Genomic DNA, 25,863 nt, shown 5'->3' with positions numbered 1-25,863 from the left:
TAAAGGGAATAGCTTAACAAAGACATGTGAAACCTATCAGAAAAATCACACTATTGAGCTTTGAAGTGGTTTTCAGTATAAGGGAGATAAGTTCTTCTAAGATTAGAAAATATAAGAAAGTGGTTTTGTTTTCCTCTTACCTTTCCAATTTTTCAAAACTAATCACTGCCAGTAAAAGTACAATTTATTATATTAACCTGCGCCCAAAAAACCTCCATGAACAAATTTCAAGAACTGCTCTCTTGAGCCGAATAAAATGGAAATTGTAAGGAGATGAGAAAGAGCTTTCTGAGGGCTGACAGCAAACAAACCAAATAAATGGGGATCTTTTAGATTAGATCTCTTTTTACTACATTCCATCTTATTTTTGAAATACATTTGGTCACAAAGACACTGCATCAGTTCTGATAAACACAGAAGTTGCTGACCACTGTGCTGTTAAATGTTCTGGAAGCACAGAGCAGCTGCAGCCTGAATGCCAAAACAACAAACCTTTAACTGAGATGTGGAAAACCCGAAACTCACAGAAAATAATTGCAGAAGTCCATGTACAGAGGCACTTGCTCCAAAATGAACTATGAGCAACAGATGGTATTTTCTCAAAATTTGAGGCAAAATGCTCTTGATGGAAATATGTAAAAACTGCATTATCCAACTAAATAAAATTTCCTGAAATATTTATGAAGCCTTGTCTATTTTGGGACCAAAGTTAATTTTGTATAGCCTGGTTCATAAAGCTCAGCAGTGACAGACAGGGACAAGATGAGAGATTACTGCTGAAAGACAGTGAAGCACCTGGGTATGTTGCACATCCATCCCAGAGTCCCTCAACTCGTCCTCACCAAAATTCTGTTTGTGACTATAACTGGTTACCTATAATTTACACTGCTTTCTAACAAACTTTAATTAACTTACCACACGTTAAGATGGCTAATGTACTGCAGAAAAATAATTTTACATATCAGAAAAATTCCACAAAGTTTTTTTCCCATGGGAAAAAATGACTCTTCCTATTGACTCAATTTATCAAAATCTAGAAGATTAGTACTGGAACGGGAAAACTCGTCATTATTTGTTCAGATAACTTATTTTGGCTGCATTGAGTAAGCATCTTATTTCTCTGTGAGTGCCACAAATGATCTGCTGGTGAGCAGATGAAAGACCTGCCTTTGGGAACTGCAACATCCATTTTCTCCACAGTTTATCTGGGGAGAACAGATATACTTCAGATAATGAGTCCTATTGCAGTGAATAAAGCAAATTGAACCTGCAATGTTACAATACATCTTATTTTCTCTAGAACAGGACGGCTGTTTTTCGTTATTAGCCAACATTATCTTTGAGGTCAAGGGTTTGGGTTAACACACACAAAAATGCTGGAGTGGAACACGCTCTGTACACACCGTGCCAGCTTGATAGCAACACAAAAATGCATTGGAACACAATGTCTTTGGGGAATGTGTTGCTCAGTAGTGGGCCACAGCTCACCCAGCTTGGGCTCCAGCCTGAGTATGAGCAGGAGCAGCTCTGGAAGAGCTCCACCACATTCCAGTAACATATCTGAAGGGCAAATGGGGGGAAAAAAACAAAAAAAAAAAAGGTATCTTACGTGTCTCAACTTTGTTTCAGAGAAGTGAAGGCAATCAGACATCTCCCAAAAGTGCTGGGGATAACAAATACAGGAGGATTAAACCATGGCAATGTATTAGAGGCTTGTCTCCCCAGAGTCTTCTCTTCCCCAGGCTGAACACCCCTAGTTCTCTAACTCGGAGACTGTTAAGAATTGCTACTTTTTGTGCAAAGTCTGGGTTATTGTTTCTATAATTAACCAATTCTGTGGAAGAATTCCAATTTATAAAAGCTGACTTAGCATATGAAATATGCAATGTATTCCACTAATTCACTTAGTTTCTAATCAACAAAGAAATGAGAAAATTAGGAGAAATAGCTGATTACATGAAAGGGAATTAAAAGTTTATCGTTTCAATTACACCTGTGAAAAACATTAGGTTGCCCATACAATTCAATAAAAATGAGTAACAGACTTATAAATTTCTGTTTCTTTTAAATACATTCTCTGCATTTTCTGAGAGGTTTTTCAGGAAGGTATTTCACAGAGAACAAGAATCCACTCTTGCCAATGGAGATAAACAAAATGTAAATTCTCCCTTCTATATTTCTTTAATGCTGTTTTCAGGCCAGGTGATGAGGAAATCAGTTTTCAGTAAGTGGCTTATTTTGCTCCATGTGATACTTCATATGAGCAGCAGAGAGGAGCCTACCCTTTTTCAAAATCCAATTTTGGTTTTGGATTTCTGTCTATATTAATAATTTTTTTGTATCCAAGCCTTTTTCTTATTCACTTCATACCAAGACTGCCTTTTAATATGGTTGACTCATTCCCTTTAAAACACTCTCCTTGCCTTCATCCCATCATTCAGTCTCCTGGCCACCCACACTGCCAATCAGCAGCAGTTGTGTAACATTATAGGTAATATTAACAACAGCCACCAGTGGGAGAATTGCCCTCGGCGTGACACTGTGAAATGCTGCTCAGGGGGCACAAGACCTCTCCGAGAAGATAAACTGTAAACTGATGAGATTAACTTGCTTCAGTAACATGGACACAACGTGTAATAAATGTGGCTCTGCAGAGGTTGAAAATGGTCCTGTTTCAACATTTTATAGAATTACAGAACTGTTTAGGTTGGAAAAGCCCACAGAGATGGAGTCCAACCATTCCTCCAGCACTGCCAAGGCTGCCACTGACCCAAGTCCCCAGGTGCCACATCCACACAGCTTCTAAATCCCTACAAGGATGGGGACTCAGCACTGCCCTGGGCAGCTGTGCCAGGGCTGGACAAGCCTTTCCATGAAGAATTTTCCCCAATATCCAACTGAGCCTCCCCATGCCCAGCCTGAGGCCGTTCCCTCTGCTCCTGTCCCTGTTCCCCCCGGCTGTCCCCTCCTGTCAGGAGCTGTGCAGAGCCACAAGGGCCCCCTGAGCCTCCTTTGCTCCAGGCTCAGCCCCTTCCCAGCTCCCTCAGCCTCTCTTGGGGCTCCAGCCCCTTCCCAGCTCCGTTCCCTGCCCTGGACACGCTCCAGCCCCTCGGTGTCTCTCTTGTGCTGAGGGCCCAGAGCTGTCCCCAGCACTGCAGGTGTGGACGTTTCAGTTCAGACGGATTTGAGCAGCATCTCCACATGTGAATAACTTCTTCCATTATTTTATCCAATGTGAAGCACACTATCTTCCTCTTATAGCATGTTTCTCAAAATCACTGGGTCTTGGTTCACCCTAATTTCTATTATTTTCTTTGTCTTTCCAGTGTCAAATCACAGATATCTGCAATGAAGGAGTCTAAAGATCTATGTTTGTTTACTTTTTAAATATCTTCTTAGTACCCTTTGGTAGTAATGGATGGCTTTTTCTAAAACAACTAAAAACATACAAAAATGTCACTGGTTAGTCTGCAAATGTCCCCGTAAAATATGAAGAGGAGAAATTGGAAATGGAAGGTACAACAGGTTCCGCCAATATCTCATAGAGAAAAAGCAGCACACAGAAATTCCAATTCCAGTTAGATATTTAGTACCAAACAGCCTAAAAGGTTTGGTACATACTTTCTTCCTCGTCCATTTCCTCTACTTTATATGGCTGCATGTTTAAAAAAAACAATTACTGGGATGTTTATAACATATGGTCACATACTTATGGTTTTTAAGCACTACATTTTTCAATCAAAACCTTGCGTTAGGAACACCAGAAAATTGTTTTAATGCATTGTTGAAATAGATTGCCGTTATAAAAATAAATCCTACTCTTTGGAGAGCTACTGCATTAGTTTGTTCTGTTTGCCTGTGGACGTCTGACCAAGACGAACCATCCAGGTGAATAATTGGTTTCTGAGAAACCCTGAACAACCCACTCATGTGAAAGAGGCAGCAGGAAAAGCATCTAATGACCAAATCAGCAAAGAAGGGTGCTTTGGGGATCAGCACTGCTCCTTTTTTCATCCAAACACTTCAATACTTGCCATTAGTGTGAATAAAACAAATGTTGGTTTACACGGCGGTAATAAACAGTTTTATAGAGAGGCCTATGAGGGCTTTATCTGAATAATGTATCACATTTTCTATCTACAGCTACACCTAAGGCCCTTCTAAAACCAGCGTTCCCAGGCTTCCAGTTCTCTCAAATGCAACCCAATTAGCTGTGCAGGAAAAAAATCAGCATACAAAGTTCTCCTGCTTAACTTAGGGAGGTGCAAAGGAACCCCAAGATCTCACCCTTTTATAAGACAATCTCTTACAATTTCTTCAGTTTAATCACCTCTTTTAAGAACACTCTTTTAAGCAGTCTTCTCAAAAACCATGGGGTTTGAGTGCAGACTTTGAACAAATGCCACAATTTATACCCTTTACTGCAAAATAATGACAATGTCCTAGAGCTCTACAACTATTTTAAAGAAGAAAAAGTAAAAAATTATCAAGTTTGGTTTATTTCAAATGTTTCTAACAAGCAAAACAAGGGGTTTTGAAATTTAGCAGGTGTTTTGCCATTTATTTGTTTTCCTTTCTCATAAACCTGAAGAATGAAAGATTTTAAATCAGATAATTATAAGATGCTACTGCCATAGTAAATGTTCCTTCAAACCAAATGAATTTTCATCCCTACTTGCCAAAATAATGAGAATTTCTAAGTGAAATAAAGCTTAAAACCATCTATGTAACACAAATACCAGACACCAATGCACTTTTGTGGAAGTCCTGGGTGATGAAAGACCAACATCCTATTGAAGAACATAATCTTGATGTTCTTCAATGTATGTAATGTAAAAATCTTTCAATCTCAAGAAATATATTTGTAAAGACATAATAATGCAAAAGCCAGCTGCAAATAACTATTAGTACTTCATAGTAATATACAGAAGTTTTAAGAGACTGAACTTCACCAACATCTTTTTTCACAGGATTTTAGGATAATTCTTCTGTTTAAGGATAATTTATGCAGCATTTTCTTATGAAAGTTTCAATTCATTTAAAGGAAAGAACTGATTAAGAATTCAGACAGAACTGCAGAATTCAGCTATTACTCAATAGAAAAGCCTGCTTTAGATTTGGGTTAGGTTGGTTATTTCAGTCTATTCTGAAATAGCTATTTTTTGGTGATATAAAAATAGGAGGATTAGGTAGGAGTAATATTCTATAAAATATAATTCATCTGAAGGAGGGTATGACTAATATTTAGAAAAAGTATTTTTAGGCCCTCTGCTCAATACTGGAGACAGGCAAACCCAAGAATAACCTGATGTTGAAAATGTTACTTCATCAGCCATCAAGTCAGAGTAATCAAAAAGAAGGTATTATACTGCAAAACAAGGTGACTCTCCTATTAAGTGCAACTTGAACAGCTAGAATCCACACACTATTCAAAACCCACCCAATACTATATTGCTTTAGCATATGCTTTCATTAAACAACACCCTAATAAAAATTCTCTTGTATAATCACATTTTAAGTTTATTCCTTTAGACAACATGAGATACTAAAATCAAGATTTTTGGACTACTAATGATGCGTGACTAAGGCATTAAAAAAAAATCTTACTGGGTTTCCTGATGCCATTTTGAAAAGGAAGAAAATAGAGACAATAAAAACACTGAAGAGACCTAGGCAGTGCTTTGGGTGGTAAGTAGGTGGTTTCTGAATTTTAAAGAAAGATTATGACAAAAAAACCCCAAGACAACAAAACAAAACTACCTTAGTTTTTTTTTCCTCACTCCAGTATTTGACAAATATGGGCATATCTCAGGCTGCAGTCTTGATTTAATTTGGCAAAAGTTTCCCATTCTGCCAACAGTGTATCCAGTTCTACGTATTTTGTAAATTCTTAGCAGTTACCACCGAGCAGTGCTTTACAGACTACCAGCTGAACAACGTTAATTGCATCACACTAACTCTATTACAGCCGACCAGCTTATTTGGAAATAGGTTTAATTTCATTTCTGCATCATTTCTAGAGTCATCAGATGATTGTGGGGAAGACTTCCCACTTCTTCGTGATAGCACAGTCTATAGGAGAACACTCCTGTGTGATGGCAGAGCTCTGCGTTAAACTGCTCTTTAGATAATTAAAACAATCAGAGCTGCAGGATCCCTCATGCAATATTAGATATGCAAGCACAGAACATTTTATAGGACCTGATGAACCTAGAGGTCTTTTCCACTGCAAATGGCTCCATGATTCATAGAATCACATAATGCCAGAATGATTTGGGCTGGAAAGGCTTACAGATCATCTCCTTCTAATCCCCTAAACATCACAACATTTATTTAAAGGCCAAATTGTTCACATCATTAGTGAATAAAACTTGTTTTTTTTCATACTGGATGAAAAATTAACTTCTCTGCACATAACTGAATCTAGAACATAAACAGATTCTAGATCTGTTCCATTATGTTTAAAAGACACCAAATACTGCAGTTCATGCACCTGATTTTACCTTATCTTTAGCAATTTCAAGTTTCTAAGATAAATAAGGAGCTCTTAATTATAACAGGTAATTTTCTCTTAGGAATTAATGATGCAGGGGAACCTTTTTACATCTCTTGATGTACATGGGAGAGACTGGGCTGGTTGTCTCTTGGGGAAACTCAAACGAAGGACAATTTATGAAGTACTTGGAGGTTTGAATATAATCAAATGTAATAACAAGATATAAGCTCCCACCCCCCCCCCCAAATTTCTTTTTTGTTGAAACCACTTTTGTAATACTGCTTTTTAATAACCCCCATAATGGCCGAATTAGAGGGACCCCAACTGAAGTCATTCATCCCACATAAAACAAACATTGCTTTTTCTTCTTAGCTTTGTTTTACAAGCTACATTACTTCCAGATGACGCTCGAGGGGCCTAGGAGTTTCAAGAGTTAGATGGTTAAACAGACAGCTGCTTTCTATTTACCATATAAATCAGGAAAAAATCAAAGAAGAATCTAAATATTGGAATTCATTTAGCCCATTATGGAGCACAAACTGAGGGGGAAAAGAAAATAATACAGAAATCTCATCATCCAGATGCAAAGTTTAATTCTGGTTATCAAGATGAGAGGAAAACTCATCAACATTTGCAGAATTCCAGCCCTCCATGAAAGCCAGCTTTGCAGAGTGGGTAAATTTACTGGACTGGGAAGGAGTCATGAGAAGTCAGCTCTGATTGGGAAGTCTCCAGCACTACCAGGCTTTGCTACTGCAGACTTTATATATATAACTACACATCAAAACATATATTTTTATACATACACGTGCACACACAAAGCTCACTACATTTGTATTTTTTTACATTTTTTCCCTTTGAGTTGCCAACATGCTTTCATTCTATGCTAAATAACCCAAAATCCAACAGATTTTGGACAGGGGATTAAAGAATGGCTCTCCATATATTGATTAATGTGTCTATTAATATGAAAAGTTTGATATTACTCTACAAGGTTTTTATCCCAAATTTCATCCACCACTGACGTGCTGTTTAAATTACAATGCTGTGTACTAAATAATTGAATATATTGCCACTAAGTGGGATTATTTTTACAATTTTTCCTAACATATTTAAGCTTCATCTGGCTAGAACAAACTTTTTTTAAACTCAAAATTCAGGAGGTAAAACTCAAGTGATGATGTCTGCCAAACTACTTCAATCTAATACTATATCTACATTTAATTTTTAATTTCCTCAATTTTTCCATTTAGGAAGTTTCTCATATCAGCAAGAAAATGACATGAACTTGCCAAAAATAAAAATCTACTCTCTTCTTCTCCATAGAAAGAATTAAGGAGAATCTCTCGTTACCAGCTGTAGTTTAAAAAGCAGGGGAAGCACTCAAAAATCATAAAGAATACTATGAAATCCTTGAAAAGAAATTTTTGGTGTAGACGGTAGCTCCAACAACGCGTCTGACGTGTTACCTCCCAAGAGAAGTTAACATGTCTCTATTTACGCTGTTAAGTACCTTTGATTTGATAAATTACATTAGGCTGTAATGAAATTACTAAGAAAATCATTGATATGTTTACTTAAGTAATACGTCTTGATTTGAACTGAAAGAAGCAAAATTCTCAATTATTTTATTACCAGTTTTCTTGTTTGCTAAAAATATTGGAAAACATGCTTTCATTGAATGCAAGAAAGTAAGAAACATAAACTTAAGTGGATTCTTCCCATTTCTATTTGGATTATATGTAGTATTTCAAACCAGGTCAATGCTGCAACAAAAACAATGAATAACAGTCTAACAAAGGATTGTATTTAACAAGGAAAAATAATCTTAACAGAGGATTGTGTCTTTGAGGCAATAATGACAGGGGCTGGGTGTCTCTGTCCTGCTGCCTTCTCCATCGTGCTCCTGAATCCACAGCACTGACAGGAGTTTATCAGGAAAGGACACTGGTCCAGCCTCAATAAATGAAACAAGTTGCTCTTTTCTTTTTTAAAAACCAGAAAAACCCCAGCAAGAACAATATCAAGACCAATAGGGGTCAGTTCCTTACTTCAGTTCCCAGCTCTGCTGTTACTCCACAGCCTGATGGCAAACTGCAGCAGATAACTCACAAAAGGAACATTAATAAACATGTAAAGTTCTGTAGAACTCAGTATATTCCTACCACCATCAGTGAGTATAAGCTTAGGGACTGTGTATTGGGTCAAAAACTTACTAGAATATAAAGAGTACTACGGTTCAAACACACAGAATTTAAGACAATATCTTAAACAGCACCTAGAATACTTTTATGTGATTTAACCCTTGGATTCGGGCTCACGCAAATTCCCATTTGGATTACAGAGAACAGTAAGAAAATGAAAAATTTCTAAATTAAAGTGAATGAAAAAAATGGTGAAAAAGGCATTTTTAAAATACTATTTGGTCCAAACACAACCTGGCAAGAGAACTGCTTATTAGGCAAACCTCCACCTCTCAACAAACAAACAAACCTGTGCAGAGCAGGCGATGTTGGAATCACCCTTTTCCTCAGCTCCTTACTGAGATACAGAGGTAAAACGTGCTCCAGGACTTCTGACATTTCAGTCCCCTCCACTCCTACACTCCTCCTTGCTCTTACACACAACATAAACACAGGCTTTCAGAAGCAGAATATGCTGAAGTGATGAAATCTGGCCCCAACTTTTTTTTAGTCAACTGCCTATGTTTAAGGCTGAGCTGTAACATGAGCAATTTCAAGAGGAAAAAGAAAGGACCAGAAAGCCATGCATTAACAGTTTACCTTATTGCTTCAAAATACAGGCCATGAACTTAATTTAGAGTAAATTCTCTCCCCTACACCAATCTTTTCAAGGGCTCTCTTTCTCCCCTCCATCCCCACATCATACCAACAGTAAAAAGAAAAAAAATCAGTGGAGTATCTAAGCCTCTTGGCTGTACTCCAGGGAGCTTTCCCAGCTCTATCAGCTGCATTGTTCAGCTGTTTCTGAATGTGAGGGGACAATTTCATATATAAAGCCTTTCCCCCTGGGCCTTTCCTTAACTGCAGTATTGTTTACATCCAGCAAGTTAAAAAGTTCAAAACCTATAAAATATTTTTCAAGCATTATTTTTTTTTAAGCAAGTATTTTTACACATCTTAAAATATAGTTCTTCATATGTATGTTACCACATGCCTATGTGTGCCTATGTGTTTTGCAGATGTGTATCATGCTGTTTCCCTATTTAAGTCATTAAACTATTATACCAAATTATCTTTTTAGATATTTTTATATTTAATGCTAGAGTAATAGAATATGCAAAGTCTCAGGCAGGCATATTATGGATCATGCATTAGCCCTGAAAATAAAACAGCTGATACATTTTCATGCTCAAAAATCCCAAGCAAATGATAAATCAACTTTTCTGTCCTGCACACAGTGCTGCAGTGAGGGTTCAAATGACTACAGACCAAAGATAATTCAGCAGCACAAAGATATTATTCAAGTCCTCTCAAGACGTTCTTCCACCCAAAGCAGAGATTTCCCAACAAGCTGTGCAATTAAATACAAAATTGTTGCCTACTTGTGGGCATTGGCTCAGCAGACTGAAGGGAACTCTAAGCATCCATGTACTCAGAACATACTAATTTACCCCATGACTCCAGTACTCCCTCAGAGGCTCACTGGGAATTGTTCTCAATCATTTTTAGGCATTTTAAGATTCTGTGGATGCTAAAGCCCACTTCTTAAAAATGCCGTTTTCAATGGTGTCATTTAAATATTCTGAATTATAAATGGCTCGAAAAGCATGAGTTGACACTAAGCCTCTTCCCTCTGCATAGCTGTGGTTTTGCTCTGCCATTTCTAAGTGTAACTCTTGTTTTTTAGAGACGTTTCAGACATGACATCATTCATACAGGTTCCTGTATTTTGATGTTGGTGGTTGCTCAGCTGCCACACGGAGGATTCTTTGCAGATTTAGGGATGTATGACTTGAATTCCGAAGCACCCATTACAACACTCATTTTGATACTCACATAATCAGGAAGTGGAGAGTCGTTCGAACCCAAGGAACCTCTCAAGGACTGCGTGGCTTGCTCCAGCACTTTGTTGTGTTTTTTAGACAACAGAGAAAATAGACTGGGGGAAAAAGAAATTAAAATAACTTTATGAGAGTGTCCTGAAATAGTTAAGACTATTCAGAAAGGAAAGGTGTCTTATTATATACATAAAATTTTTAGAATGTAATGCACAGTTGTATTATTTATTTATTTATTTAGCATGTGGGTAAGTAACAGCAGAGTTTGAATCAGAAATATTCTATACAATATATGCTCTGAAGAACATTTTCTGTTCATTATTAAATCCTTAAAAGTCAAACTGTCACAGAAGGAATGGCATACATGCAATTTTAGTTCATAAATAGTTTGTGTTCACTAGAATGCAATTTTTAAGTGCAGCACCTCATGCAATACATTGTAATATATACTTACGTATCTCATATATTATCCATTTTAATAAACTATTTCTTAGACAGGAGAAATCTGAGTATATGATAAAAGCTTTGTGTACTTTGAGGCTGAGTTATTGCATTTTACTATTACCTATTATTTTCAAGCTTATTTTAGCCTAAGTCAATTGAAAAAGGATTACCTTAGCTTTACAATCTGTTAAATCAGAGGTCCATACACATACAGAGAAATAAACACATTTTTCTTGCATTCTGGAAAAAAGCAGGGCAATGACACTCAGAGAACATGGGGTAACCTGATTTACAAGGAGAATGGTGGGAGTAGCAGCAGTGGGCAAAGACCACCAGGTAATGCTCAGCAGCATTAGTCCCTTGAGTTTTAAGCTTTGGTGCTCGTAGTTCTCGGGGGGATGCTTTAGCAGGGGTTGATAACACATCAAGATTCAGGGCCAGGCATAGTGGGGTATCTAATCCCAGTGTGGGCCCTGGCTTTCATGGGGTTCAATTAAGCAAGGAGTCAGATACTCCTCTAAAGGCCTGGACAGCCTAAACATGGCTACCAATTAACAGATGAATCCATCCCCATATTGGAAGAGCTTCTAAGACCATGGAGTCCAACATTCCCCCAGCACTGCCAAGGCCACCACTGACCCATGTCCCCAAGTGCCACAACCACTTTTAAATAGTGGCTTTTAAATCCCTCCAGAGATGAGGACTCCACCAGTGCTCCGGGCAGCCTGTGAAAGAACAACCCCTTCCATGGAGAATTTTTCCCTAACATCCATTCTAAACCTACTCCAGAGCAACCTGAGGCCATTTTCTCTTGTTGTCAGATGTTTTTAGGCTTTCTGCATTTAAAAACATCCTTTGGACTTCTTTACTTCTTTTTGGAGCATTACAGGACTCCTGTCAGGTTTTCCAAGGATGACTGTGTGTGTTTTAGAGGGTAGAATGGCCAGCTTGTCATGAGCTCTTGTCATCCATTGCTAGTCCAGAGCATCAGGAAAAGGCTTTTCCAACACTCCTCACAGCCACGAGCAATTCCCTACACTAACTCACAGCTATTAGTCAATACCATTAGAACATTCCACGCTAAAAGGGGAAGAAGCAACACAGAAATTAAGATATATTGGTAGCTTTCCACCTTTTTCCCTCTCCCAAATTCTATTATTGCGCTCACAGACTGATTTTTTTTTCAGATCAATAACTGGATCTGCAAACTGGTCCTTGGTAGCAAACAGTAGCACTACTTCTGCAACCATGGTTATCTTTGAAGACAGATTTCAGAGATACTGTCATCAGCACCATCTAGTGCTGTGGAGACAAAATAATCAGTTAAAACCAAGCTGGAGATGCTTATGGTGGGATGCAGCAAAAAAGATGGAGATGCTTATTGGTGGGATGCAGCAAAATCAGGTTAAATCTGGTGTCTGTTCCAGAAGATAGAGATAATTTCACAAAGAAGAAGAATTTGGAATAACGCAGATTTCCAACTAGTAGATTCTTCTCCAAAACACATAAAGCATTCTGGCTTTAAAGGAATTTTAAATATAAACAAGGAAAAGGGATCAAGATTTTGAAAGTGCATGTGTCCAATATATATGAAGAGGAAAATTAACATACAGTGGTACTCTGCATGGAACCAGAATAGCAAAAAGTAAATTTATTTACTCCAATAGAAATGTAGAGAACTAGGGAAAAGCAGAAAGGAAAATAATGGACAAATGATTTCCTTATATATTCCTTAAAGGTTTTTTTTTTTAATAATTATGTGTATTATAAGTAGAGTTTATGGCACAAGAAAGATCTCGGTGGCTGATTTCTAGTTAAAGAGCAGCAGTGCAAAGGATTTTGCTGTCTTTCCCCTTGCAAAGTTCTGCTTCCCAGCCACAAACTCATGTCTTCCACACTATACTGACAATTTTTTGTGGGACCAGTGCCCACAACACAGACATCCAGGTCAGAAAAACGCAACACAATTCTCTCCTCCATCCATTGGTAATCCTTCTCTAAGGACCATCCCTTAGATAAGCACAAGGGCAGGAAAACATGGTAGGATTTTTCATACTAAATTTTTCATAATAAAAAGGCATAGAATGTCAAACTCAAACACCCCCACAAAAACACTACAGCAAATCACAGGGGAAAAAAAAAAGAAAAAAGAAAGAAATAAAGGACAGATATTGTGATTAGGAATGGATTTGGAGCTTCGTAGGAAATACTGTTGCTCCCTAAATTGGCGCAAAACTTCAATTCCAAGTCATTTGCTTATTATTGTGCCTCTGTCTCTAGCTCTGAAAACCACCTTGATAAATATCAGACTAATTTTTAAAGTCTCAGCACAGGGTTAGTTGCAACCTTCATAAGGCATTTCTATGAAGTTTAGCTCATAAATACCCTTCATCACCAACAAATGCTGCATTCTAGAAGAGTTGCTTTATTTTGCAGCAGCCATGTCTCCAGTGTATGTAAGGTTTTAAGCTTGATTTTGATTTTCAGGGCATGAATAATGCAATTTTTAAAAGGCAAAAATCCTTTACAACAAGGTTGTTCCTCTCCTCACAACAAGGTACAAGGTCCAGAAGTGGAAGCTGTGACTGTCTCCCAAATTTTCCTCATGTGTCTTCATCACACATCTATTTTTGCCCAACTAAAAGCCAAGTTGAGATCAAGAAGAAAAATATATATACTTTGTGGTCATTAAGGGCAGCGTGCACAGGCTGACAAGAATATGGATTTTTCTACTGGAATATTTGTCCTCTTTCATCCACTCTTCTCCATCAACTGTCAGGCAGGCTATGGAGCCTGACAGCCCTTCAATCTCACCCATTATGGACTTTTCATAACAATAAAGAGCTATGTCCAGAACAATTAAATCATCTTGGTGTCCCTCATCTCAACTCCTCCCTCCCTCACAGAAGCACATCCAGGCCAATGCACAGTGAGCAAAACAGCAAGCTGGAATAAGAGCAAGATGAGGTAACAGCTGGCATCTGTTAGGAAGATTAGGACTCATCAGGGGCATTATCAGGAGAAATTCCTGGCTGTGCGGGCGGTGAGTCCCTGACACGGGTGCCCAGAGAAGCTGTGCGCAGCTGGGAGTCTCCAAATCCCTGCAAGTGTCCAAGGCCTGGCTGGACAGGGCTTGGGGCAGCCTGGTCTGCTGGAAAGTGCCCCTGACCACACACAGTGTCATCTTTGAGGTCTCTGCAACCCACACCGCTCCGGGATAATGGGATCTATTACAGATCATCAAAAATCGCAGCAGCGATGAGCTCAGCCAGCCAGGAAGACTAAAGGCTGAACAACAATCTCAAGGTCCTGTGGTTGTTTGTTTTCAAGGAATTAAAAACAACATTGATTTCTTACCTCCCTTTACACAGCAGGTTTTAATTTAACTCAGGGCTGAACTTCAATAAATAAAAGAAATTAATACAGACGAAATAGAAATGGTTGCTAATACCAGTGAATTGATTAAGTGCTATTTGCACACACAATAAAATGCAAACCAGTAATATATGAACCTAACACTTTCAAAAAGTCAACTCCACAAAGTGTGTAGATCCCAAAAGGAAAAAAAAAAAGCCAATATGGAAACTCATTTAACAAGTGCCTCAAAAAGTCTAATTTACATCAGTTTGAAAACGCTCATAAAGTACACTTTTCACATCAAAAAACCCCAATGTATAAAATGCAGCTTTTATAAAAATTTGAAAAAAATATATGAGAACTAAAATTAAAAGTTGAAAGGAAATCTGAAGTTAGAATTTACCACAAAGTTTTCTGAAAGCTTTGAACAACAAGAAGGAAAGGTAGGAGTGTACTTTATTTTAAGGAAGTGAATAGGATGCTCCAAAATAACATGTCAGTTTGTCCTGAGCATAATACTAGAACAGTGATTGTGAAACTCATTCCAAAGAGGATATCACCCCATCACTAAAAAATACACCTTGCTAATGGTCTTTCAATGAGACTGTAAGAAAAATAAAGCACAGTACCCCTGTTGTAACAGGCTTCTACAAATCATTTATATTACTTTCCTCCATGTGAGATTTTTTTAATTAATACAGTTGAATAACAAAAAGTAACACTTCCAGAAGTGGAAGCTGTGACTGTCTCCCAAATTTTCCTCATGTGTCTTCATCACACATCTATTTTTGCCCAACTAAAAGCCAAGCTGAGATCAAAAAGAAAACTATATGTACTTTGTGGTCACCAAGGACACTGGTGGTGTTTAAAAGCCATGTGAATGTGGCACTTGGGGACATGGGGCAGTGGTGGGCTGGGCAGCACTGGGGAGAGGGCTGGACTCAAACTTAGATGTCCTTTTCAACCAAAACAATTCTGTGATTTTATATCCAGTAAAGCTGTGCTGTGCAGCAAGTGCCCCTCGCATCCTGCGTGAAAGATTTTGAAACAATTGCATGAAAATGTACAGGATCTAAACCAGAAAACATACTTCTACATGAAATTCTTGAAAACTCATTTATTCAATGGATTTGAGAAGAGTGAATTGACCAAAAACCCAAAAATATGAAAAGGGAGAAAGAAAGTTTGCTTACACAGTACTCTACAAGATACCAGAATTTAAAAAAAAAAAGTTATTAGAAACTTAACTATCATTATATGGGCACCCTTACAAAGGAGGTTGGAGCCCGGCTCAAGGTGCAATAAATTCCTATTTGCGTTGTCAAAGCAATGGCAAAGAGGGAAGAAAAACCTGGGAGGAAAGAAGACAATCTCAATACCTAGGGTATGAGATGAGTTTAGACTGATGGTGTGATACAAAGAAAGAGATGGAAGCCTGAAAAAAAGTGGCACGGATAGAAACAAACTGATGACATCAGCAGAGGAAAGTCAGATCGTGTTATATGACAGCAAGAAGGGGTAAGGATTGGATTTCTCACAATTCAAATCACTACTGAGCTTCTAAAGGTGAATTTTCATTTATCTGGGTATCTAGAAATATTCTGTATGTGTTGAGTAAAGAACTACTTGAGGACCAAAGCACCTCTCCTCAGAATTTATCTGAAGTTTGGACATTCAGATGTTCTGAATTTTTTCTGCTCACTCTCCTAGTTCAGAAGTGCTGCAAACAAACTGAACAAACCACTATCTGGTAATGGAAAAAAACAGTTCCACGGTTCAAAAAATCTGAGGATGAATGTTCTCAAACAATTCAGCGATACTCTATGCTGCTTTTTCTCACTCTTCCTATATACATGCCAAATGTACTATTGTTCTCTATTTTAAAGATTTAAGTATAAAGCCCCAAACATCAAAACCTTGCTACACTAAAAATACTCCTTTCAAACAAAAGGATTTTACAATGAGACAATCATATTGGAAAAAAGCTCTAGAAAGATTTTATATTCAAAACCTGACATCTAAAAGTTAAAACTATTGAAGTTGGAAGGGAGACGACCCACCTTGCGTTGGTCAGCCATCGACTCCGATTTATTAATCAATCAGGCACTTTTTATAACAGTGTTAATTCACTTCATGCATATTGCAAAATCTGAGCTCACAATAGGTCAGAGATAACACACCAAACCCTCCTTATGTTTCCAATACCAAGATTTGGGTTCTCAAAATTATTTTTGCTTTCCCAAAACAGCCAAAAATAGAACATCCACTTGTTATGAGAAAGCTGCCTGAGAACTCTGATGTGCAAGGCTCTCAAGGCCTTCATGTTTGTCACCTTTACTTGTAATTAAAAATAACCTGAGAACCTCTGCTGTTCACAGAAGCAGGCTGTGAGAACCTGCTCCTCACAGCTGCCTTCTAGGCCATCCCTGAAAAAATCTCCAACATAAAACCATACCTTGATTTCTGTATATGTAAGGAACACTCCTTGGGTTGACCTATTTTTTAAAAGGGATTACAGCAAAACAAAGTGTGTGCTGTGGCACAAGAACCCTAGACATCGATATGTCCCAGCACAGACGTCTCCAAGCAGACAACCTGAAATGCCCATCTGGTTGAATAAAGGTCTGTGAAGTGTCATACCAGACATCAGAACAAAATAAATGTACTGTGCTGCTCCACTTGAAATACAATAAATGCATTGTCCCATAGACCTGTATGGGGGACAGGTTGTAAGCAAGTGCCTGTCTGTGGGCAATGGAGAAGTGCTCTGTGAGCACTTAAGGAACCCAGCACTGGGAAAAATCCATTTAGTACAAATAAATGCAGAGAAAAATCCCTAAGCCCCCTGTGCTCATGTCTACAAAAGAGCCCTTGAGGCATTCTGCATTCGAATTATCCAAGCTACAATGGCACATAAATAGAAATAAAGAGAGACAATAGCCATGGAGAACTCCAAGGCCTCTGCAGGGCCATTTACTCCATAGAGAGGCACTGCTCTTATCTATTTGAGACCAACTCTAAAGCCTGGGAGACATTTAGGATCCCAGGAAACAGAATCTAATCAATTAAAATATTAAATAACAGAATAAACAGAAAGTAAGAATGCACTTTATATCTTTCTTTCTAATCTTGTAAAGTGAAACATGACTAAATTCTGCTGAATAAAGATTTGCTATATTTACTATTAGGTCCATCTGGCTTGTGGAGATGATGTGAAATCAAGACACTCACAGTGTGCAGACTCCACAAATATCATGGATGTAAATAACATGGTTAGCATGGGCCACACTGATGGACAAAGAGGGTTCAAGGGATCAGGGAATGAGAAGAGCTCCCAAACAGTAGAACATTCACACGAGGAAGGTATTGCCCTGTTCCGATTTTGCTGGACAGAGGTCAGACCTTTTTCTGCTTTTCTCATATTGTGCCTTAAAAATATAAGTTTGTGTCCCCTTGGAAACAGCTATGTGCCACAGCTGGCAGCTATTTCAGGGCAAATCCCAAATACAGAACCTCTGAGTGATTTGGGTTGAAAGAGATCTTAAAGCTCATCCATTGCCACCCCTGCCATGGGCAGGGACAGCTCCCACTGTCCCAGGCTGCTCCCAGCCCCATCCAGCCTGGCCTGGGGCACTGCCAGGGATCCAGGGGCAGCCACAGCTGCTCTGGGCACCCTGGGCCAGGGCCTCACCCCCTGCTTTTAAATAAAGAATTTCTTCCTAATATCCAATCTGAACCTGCCCTCTGTTTGTTTAAAGCTGTCTTGTTGATTTCTGCCCATGTAAAAAGTCATTCACCTGAGCTGCTCTCTGGCATCACAAATGGTTTTAATGCATCCTGGGTAAGAAAATTATTTCTATCCCATCTCCCTGTTAAACAGCAAACATAAACAGCCATTCTTTTAATTCTACAATCCTAAACTTGATCCTAATAAATTATATACTTCAAGATATCTTCATGACAAAACATCTCATTAATTTTAGAGCACCCTTTTATCTGCCACTGCTAACATATGAGCAGAGATCTGTAAGTCATGCGCTATAAAGCCATATCAAATTCTGCCTCACAGAGGATAACATTATTATTTGGAATATTGTTGTATTAAGTAGAAAAACAAGAAGTCACCATACACTTGTAGGTTTATAAGCAAAATCAGAAACTACTTAGAACAATTAAGGGAGGCTTTGCATTAACGAACAGGATTTCCTGCCAAAATGGTGTTTGAAAGACAATGACATTAGAAACAATATGGAAGAAAGGAATTTGATGTGGCAAGAAAAAAGTAAATATTTACAAAATAAGCCAAGAGTTTAATTTCCAGAGACCAGGAAATGTATTTTTCAACTGAAGGCATAAATTGTTCAGCATCTCATGGCCACTTTCCAGCCAATGTTGGGAAATGGACGCTCCTATTGCTACAGAAGTAAAAGGAACAGAAAGCAGTAAATTCCTTCCCCTGTATCTTGGTACAGATCGTTACATTCCCCTTTTGTCTGGCATTTCAAATAACATCCTTGTAACTCCACTTACAGGGCAGAGGCAGACTAGGACCTAACTCTAGCTTGTATGGAAATAGAAACTCAATAAGCAGACTGTGATATACCATGGACTGAATTCCTGCACGAAAGTCCTACAGAACGTGATGATTTTGACTTGACAGGGCAGTGCTTTGCTGAGCACCACCTCTCTCCTGTACTTTTCAAGAGAGTGGCAGGCAGGAAACTAAATTCTGAAAGGCTGAAAGCTAAGGAGGGAAAATCAGTGCAGTCCAGTATAAACAGAATATATATTTACAAAGCTCAGATTAAACACAAGGCTTATTCTGAGCTAAAAATCCTCAAATCTGTTTTAGGTGTCTCAAGGTATGCATGTAATTCCTTTTAATGATCCCTGTGTTTGTCCTGTTACTATTTTATAAGAATATCAAAGGGGCAGAGCCTGCAGTATTTCAATTTTATCTACTTGCACTTAATTCAATAAGGGTAAGGGTCTAATAGCTGCTGAGAGATGACATTTGCCTTGAATGAGGGCAAAACTCTGTGGGTGAGAACCAGAGGAAATTGCTGGACAAAGCATCCTGAGCAAAACTCTCACCCAAAACCCTAACAAAGAAATTACAACATGAAAATTAGAAAGACACTGCTGTTGTGCAACCTAAGGTCCAAATCTCTATCCTTTGAGCAGCTCGGATTTGGCACAGCTCTGCTCAAAAACACTGGCTGTGCAAGCACATTTGAACGTATTTGTATGTATTTGGGTGCTTGCTACACTTGGAAAGAGAATTGCTGTGCCCTCTAAACTCATTCTGACAGGAAAGAATCTGGGTCCACTTTAGGAGACAACAGACTCATTCTGCTTGCAGAAGGTCACAGGGTATGGGTGTTGCTAACAGCCCTCTTTGTTCTAAGATTTAAGCAGAACATGAGTCTGGAGCCCTGGTTCATACGCGGAGCCCTCACGGCGCTCACCTCTGGCACCACCCTGTCCTTACACAGCCCTGTGGGCTCAGTGAGGGTTTGGCTTTTTAGTGCCCTGGCACAGTTACAATGAATTAATTGCAATCTCCTGTGAAACTTGGAAATAATATCACAGAGTCATAGAATGTTTGGGTTGGAAGGGATCTTAAAGTCCATCCCACCCCCAGCCCCCTGCCATGGGCAGGGACACCTTCCACCATCCCAGGCTGCTCCCAGCCCCATCCAGCCTGGCCTGGGACACTGCCAGGGATCCAGGGGCAGCCACAGCTGCTCTGGGCACCCTGGGCCAGGGCCTGCCCACCCTCCCAGCCAGCAATTCCTCATTCCCAATGGGCCAAAATCTGTCCCTGCCCTCTGGCCCTGGGAGCCATTGCCTGGCTGCTGTCCCTGCCTGCCTTGTCCCCAGGGGCTGTGCAGCTCTCCTGGAGCCCCTGCAGGCCCTGGCAGGGGCTCTCAGGTGTCCCTGGAGCCTTCTCTTCTCCAGGCTTTGACCTAACTTCGTAAAACTTGAATTTCAGCGTTGAACAGAACAAGAAACAAGCCTCTAGGAGGACCCATCATATGCCGCAGACAGAGAATGCTATTTTTGTCTTATGCTCTTGTCTCCTTTCTCCCTCCCTTCTCTTGGTCCTTGTCCCTTTGACCTGTTTGCTCCACTGCTTTCCTCATGGACTGACCTTGTCTTTGGCCAAGTGTCCTTCCTGATCACATCTTTCTCCCTCCACAGTGATTCTGCTAGTGGGCATGGAAAGCCCATGGAAAGTTGTCTCTCCCTCATCACTACAGTCTGTTTGGTTATCCTACTCACATGAAACCTCTACAATTTTAACAAACTGGAAACTTTTTTTTTTTAAAGAAATAAAAAAAATCAGTTGGACCAATCAACTTCACAATAAAATCATTGCTAAGGACACTACAGAAATGACCAAAAATTCAAACCTGACATAGGTGTCACAGCTAAGATGTCCTCCCAAACATAATTTTGGATGCAAGGACTCCCTTTTGCATAACAATAAGGCCATTTGTAAACTTCCAGTGCCCCATAAAGGAAAAAAAATTGCAAGATAATACTTTTATATCTGTGGATAACTTCCATAATTGTTTATAGTGGGTAGCAATCTTTTTTTCCCAAATCTGTATTTATAAATAATTTGTATATTCACTGTGAACACTTGTGAACCACTGAGAACTTTTATGAGTATCACAGGCTGTAAAAAGAACAGTTATTAAGGAAATTAGCATTTTTTGTCTTCTGGATAAAGTTAGATGGCATGTGTTCAGTGTGCCTGAGGCCACACAAAGAATAAAGACAACGTAAAAAACCCCAAACCAGTGAATAATTCTACATTCAAAACAAAGCACAATGAACAATCACTTAATTAAAGATTATGTTTCACTTTTGAAACCAAGACAGTGAATTAAACTTTTCATAAAACCTTAATCTATTATTTCCTGAACTTTGAATCAAATTCCAATATTGATGAAGTCAATTTTTATTGTAAAATATGCATAAAGCATAATATATTGCGTGTATTACCACATCCTTCAATGCAGTACCTCCATCCATATCATGTTAGTGATTTTGGCTCAAATATCTCATTTTACTGAATTTCCGGACATAAAAAAATTACACAGTTTGAGCTGGAATACTATAAAGCTGAAGTTGGAGCTGAATTTTAATTATTCCCCCTACACCTTCACCAGGAATTTCACACAGGATGTTCAGTCTTGGTACACACACTGCAATTTACAAGACGTGTATTCAAACCAGTACATACAGAATTTCAATTTTCAAATTTTGCTCATGCATTCCTTTCTGAATAAATCATGCCAGGCACGAAATACCTTTGAAGGAATAAAGAAGAAGATTTCAGGTACGGTAGTTGATAATGAACTCAAAATTTACACTACAATATCTGGTATCACATTATCCAGATAGGCTCGGGCAGTGGCCCATGGAAACATCTGGCTGAGCGCCACACCTGGGTCAGGGCAGCTCCAGGACCAACCCCGGCTGGGGCTGAGCAGGGGGAGCAGCCCTGGGAGAAGGAGCTGGGGGTGCTGTGGGTGAGAGCTGGGCCTGCCCCAGCCTGAACCCCCTGCCCTGGGCTGATCCCCAGCGTGGGCAGCAGGGCAGGGGGATCCTGCCCCTGTGCCCCTGGGCTCAGGTGAGAGCCCACCTGCAGAGCTGCCCCAGCCCTGGCTCCAACAGCACAAGGAGCTGGAGCTGCTGCAGCCAGTGCAGAGGAGGCCACGGAGATGCTGCCAGGGCTGGAGCCCCTCTGCTCTGGAGCCAGCCTGGCACAGCTGGGGCTGCTCAGCTGCACCAGAGAAGCTCCAGGGACACCTGAGAGCCCCTGCCAGGGCCTGCAGGGGCTCCAGGAGAGCTGCACAGCCCCTGGGGACAAGGCAGGCAGGGACAGCAGCCAGGCAATGGCTCCCAGGGCCAGAGGGCAGGGACAGATTTTGGCCCATTGGGAATGAGGAATTGCTGGCTGGGAGGGTGGGCAGGCCCTGGCCCAGGGTGCCCAGAGCAGCTGTGGCTGCCCCTGGATCCCTGGCAGTGTCCCAGGCCAGGCTGGATGGGGCTGGGAGCAATCTGGGATGACAGAAGGTGTCCCTGCTCATGGCAGGGGATGAAATGAACTGAGCTTTAGAGTCTCTTCCAACCCAAACCACTCTGGGATCCTTTGACCAAGCGTATCCACCTACATAAAACACCCACACCTTCCTCCCATGTTATTTGTTGGAAATACTTCTCCACTCTGCAAACAGCACTGATGTGCAGATCAATAAACCTTCCAAGAGATGAAATGCTTAAACATTTTCAGAAGTACATGAAGGCATACTAGTATTTGAAAAAAGGAAAAATGCAATAAAAACACAGGATAATGTCAAATAACGTAACATCAAATAACGTAAGTTATCAAGTGTTTTTCAATACAAGACCAAGATTAAGTTTATTATCTGTTACTAAACACACGCTGTAACAACACAGTACTTGAAAAATATGTATCTGAAACAAAAATTGTTTACATCCTTCACTGTAATGTCAACATCATCCCCTTTGAAGCATTTCTGTGAATTTCTGTTCTTAGAAACAAACCTGCAAAAGGTAGCCTGTCATAAATCAACCACTTTTCGAAGGAAAATTGAGGTTAAAATAGATAGGAAATTAAAGATAGCTATTTTCATCCTGAAAAATACTGCATCACCAAAAGAAAACATTTATCAAGAATATTAAATTTTTTGTAAGGGATGTTAATATCCAGTCAGAACCCAACTGCAGTGAATGCTGAACAAAACAAGGGATAATGAAGCATTTCATAAGAGTGCAATTCACTATGGAAAAAGCTACAGTTAATGACCTACACGGAGGTTAACTTGGCTTTAGGAAGTCCCAGCCTGCCCTTGCCCAGTTCAGTGTAAATGCTGTGCCAACATCCTGGGAAATCAGCCCACAGCATTTTTTTAAGTCCTGTTATTTAACATTTCTCTTTATTTTCTTTATTTCTCTCTTTTTGGTAGCTCCAGCCTCTCAACAACACCCATGTCCTTTCCTATGTATGTCTGAGAGATAATGCCAGGGCCTTTCACTTGCTTCCTTTTCCATGTATCTTTATTACCAACAGTAAAGTTGACCTCCCTAACATCACATCCCAAATTCACAGTGTTTAGTGATCTTCTCTCCCTTGTTCTATAGTTCATAAAAAAAAAAAAATTAAAACAAAAAACAAACAAAGCCCACACAAACAAAAAAACAAAAAAGGTGGGGGAAAACAACCTGTGAAGCATCACTGGAGGGATTTAAAAGCTTTGTGAATGTGAAACTTTAGTGACCTTGGCAGTGCTGGGGGAATGGGTGGACTTGATGCTTTTAGAGGGATTTTTCAGCCCATTAAATGTAGAGCATGGACCTAGAAAGGTTAAAACACATCTCCAGGGAAAAGCATAAAGGTATCAAGAATATACCATGGTCTCCAGCATATACAGAAGCATTTAGAAATACACTACAGCTTGAAATGCTCTGAACTACTCATCATTGCAGGAAGATGACAATCTTGGAACGGATCATCTGGAAGCCTTTAAGGAAGGAAAAATATTTGGAGTACTGAATTCTCCCAGTTTTTGTCTCCATCACCACCACTGTTCTCCCAAACAAACATGTGTGATCAAAATCACCGTAGCTCACAGCAGGAAAAGGTTTGTCAGCATCCTGAAGGATCCCCGGCTTGGACCGTCTCCTCATCTTTTATTAAAATATTTTCCATATCTAGCAAAAGTCACATCTTACCCAAGTTTCACAATCCAACCTTGACAGAGCTGAAATGCAATCCTGTTTCTCCACTCTAGTCTGCCTGTCAATGTTTTCAATTTTATTCTTCAGTGAAAAAGGTGTTACAGACAATACCAATGAGATCTAGAAAAGTTACATGGGCATTAATAGCCTCTATAAGGAAAAAGCAGGTTTTATTTAGATAAAGCTTTAAAGCTATTGTTCATTACTTTTCAGTAGGAAATATGTCATTATTTCTCACATACACTGTCATCTGAAATTACCTTACCCACTGCTGAACCTGTCATTTTGAAGAGAGATTATTTTATTGCCTTCAGACATCCTCAAGTCTCAGAACTGGTGGGACAACTAACAAAGATTTGATTTAATTATTTATTTCAACGCTCTTGCAGTTGTGCAATATTTTTCCATCTTAAAAACTAACATGATAGCTTTTAAGTCCCAGTCCTTTGAGCTGCACAGTAATTAAATTTACATTGTCTTCAATTTATTTGGAAATTAACCTCCTTCCCACAGAGAAAGAGGTTGAGCTTTACCTCCCACTCAGTTGTATAAATCTTATTCTGCTGTGTAATTCTTCCTGCCTCTATCAATCTAAAAATCCTCCTCAATTCCAAAACATTGCCCTCCCCAAAACACACTTTTAAAAAAGGCAGATTTCTGTGATGTTCCAGGTCATTCTCTGTTTTTCCCAAAGTTAAGACAACATTTCCAGGAACTGACTTCATGATGATAAAGCAAACACTAACAAATTTCATATTCTATACTGTATAAAAACCAAGTACAACCACCATGGGTTGGGATGTTAATTCCACTCCCGCTTGGGAAACAAATGCTAGGCCATAGGATCAAACATAAATTGCATTTCAATAGGATATTCAGAAGACACACAGTAAGAGTCCTTCTAGGCATGTACAAACATTGTTCTGAATTTCAATTTATCCAGGTGACAGAACCACAGAATCATTTAGGCTGGAAAAAGCCTCAGAGATCACAGAGTCCAAGCTGTGCCCGACCTTGTCACCCAGCCCAGAGCATTGAGTGCCATGTCCAGGCCTTCCTTGGGCACCTCCAGGGATGGGGACTACATGGACAGCCCCTTCTAATTCCTGACCTCCCTTTCCATGTGGAAATTCCTCCTCACGTCCAACCTGACCCTCCCCATGCCCAGCCTGAGGCCGTTCCCTCTGCTCCTGTCCCTGTTCCCCCCGGCTGTCCCCTCCTGTCAGGAGCTGTGCAGAGCCACAAGGGCCCCCTGAGCCTCCTTTGCTCCAGGCTCAGCCCCTTCCCAGCTCCCTCAGCCTCTCCTGGGGCTCCAGCCCCTTCCCAGCTCCGTTCCCTGCCCTGGACACGCTCTGGCCCCTCGGTGTCTCTCTTGTGCTGAGGGCCCAGAGCTGTCCCCAGCACTGGAGGTGCCTCAGCAGTGCTGGCACAGATCACAGATGAGTTTTCCCAACCCTGGTGGTGTAATCTGAAATCTTAATTCAAGGCCAAAACTATCTCGGATACTGAAGCAATTTGTAAATGTGAACAACTACACAGACAGTATAAAGACTCTCAAAGATAAAATCAAGATAATCATGGTATTTTACAATTAAGCCAAGTTGTAACACTGTGATGAAGTAGAGACTAGATAAATGGACAGGGAGGTGGACAGAAACCTGGCTAAACTAAAAGGGTCAGAGAGCTACAGCCAGCAGCACAAAGTCCAGCTGGAGCCCAGCCAGAAGTCGTGCACTCCATGTGGTGATTCCAGAGGAGGCCACAGAGC

General features: G+C 39.8%; 1 protein-coding gene across 8 annotated transcripts in view; it reads right to left on the bottom strand.

Moving 5' to 3' along the window:
* DYM (dymeclin) overlaps positions 1-25,863 on the bottom strand; it is a 212,298-nt gene that overhangs the window by 55,394 nt on the left and 131,041 nt on the right. For 4 of the 8 annotated variants that reach the window (XM_074532155.1, XM_074532159.1, XM_074532157.1 and 1 more), the window contains 2 exons: positions 10,516-10,618; positions 1,610-1,663 (listed from right to left, as the gene is read on the bottom strand). In XM_074532155.1, the coding sequence (XP_074388256.1) occupies positions 1,610-1,663; positions 10,516-10,618 (157 nt within the window). The remainder of the gene's footprint in view (positions 1-1,609; positions 1,664-10,515; positions 10,619-25,863) is intronic. The other 4 variants (XM_074532156.1, XM_074532160.1, XM_074532158.1 and 1 more) reach the window with 1 other exon arrangement.

The sequence above is a fragment of the Zonotrichia albicollis genome, chromosome Z, assembly GCF_047830755.1.
Source record: "Zonotrichia albicollis isolate bZonAlb1 chromosome Z, bZonAlb1.hap1, whole genome shotgun sequence".
Lineage (NCBI taxonomy): Eukaryota > Metazoa > Chordata > Aves > Passeriformes > Passerellidae > Zonotrichia > Zonotrichia albicollis.
The sequence above is the reverse complement of the archived record's forward strand: the minus strand, read 5'-3'. Positions and strand labels throughout refer to the sequence as shown.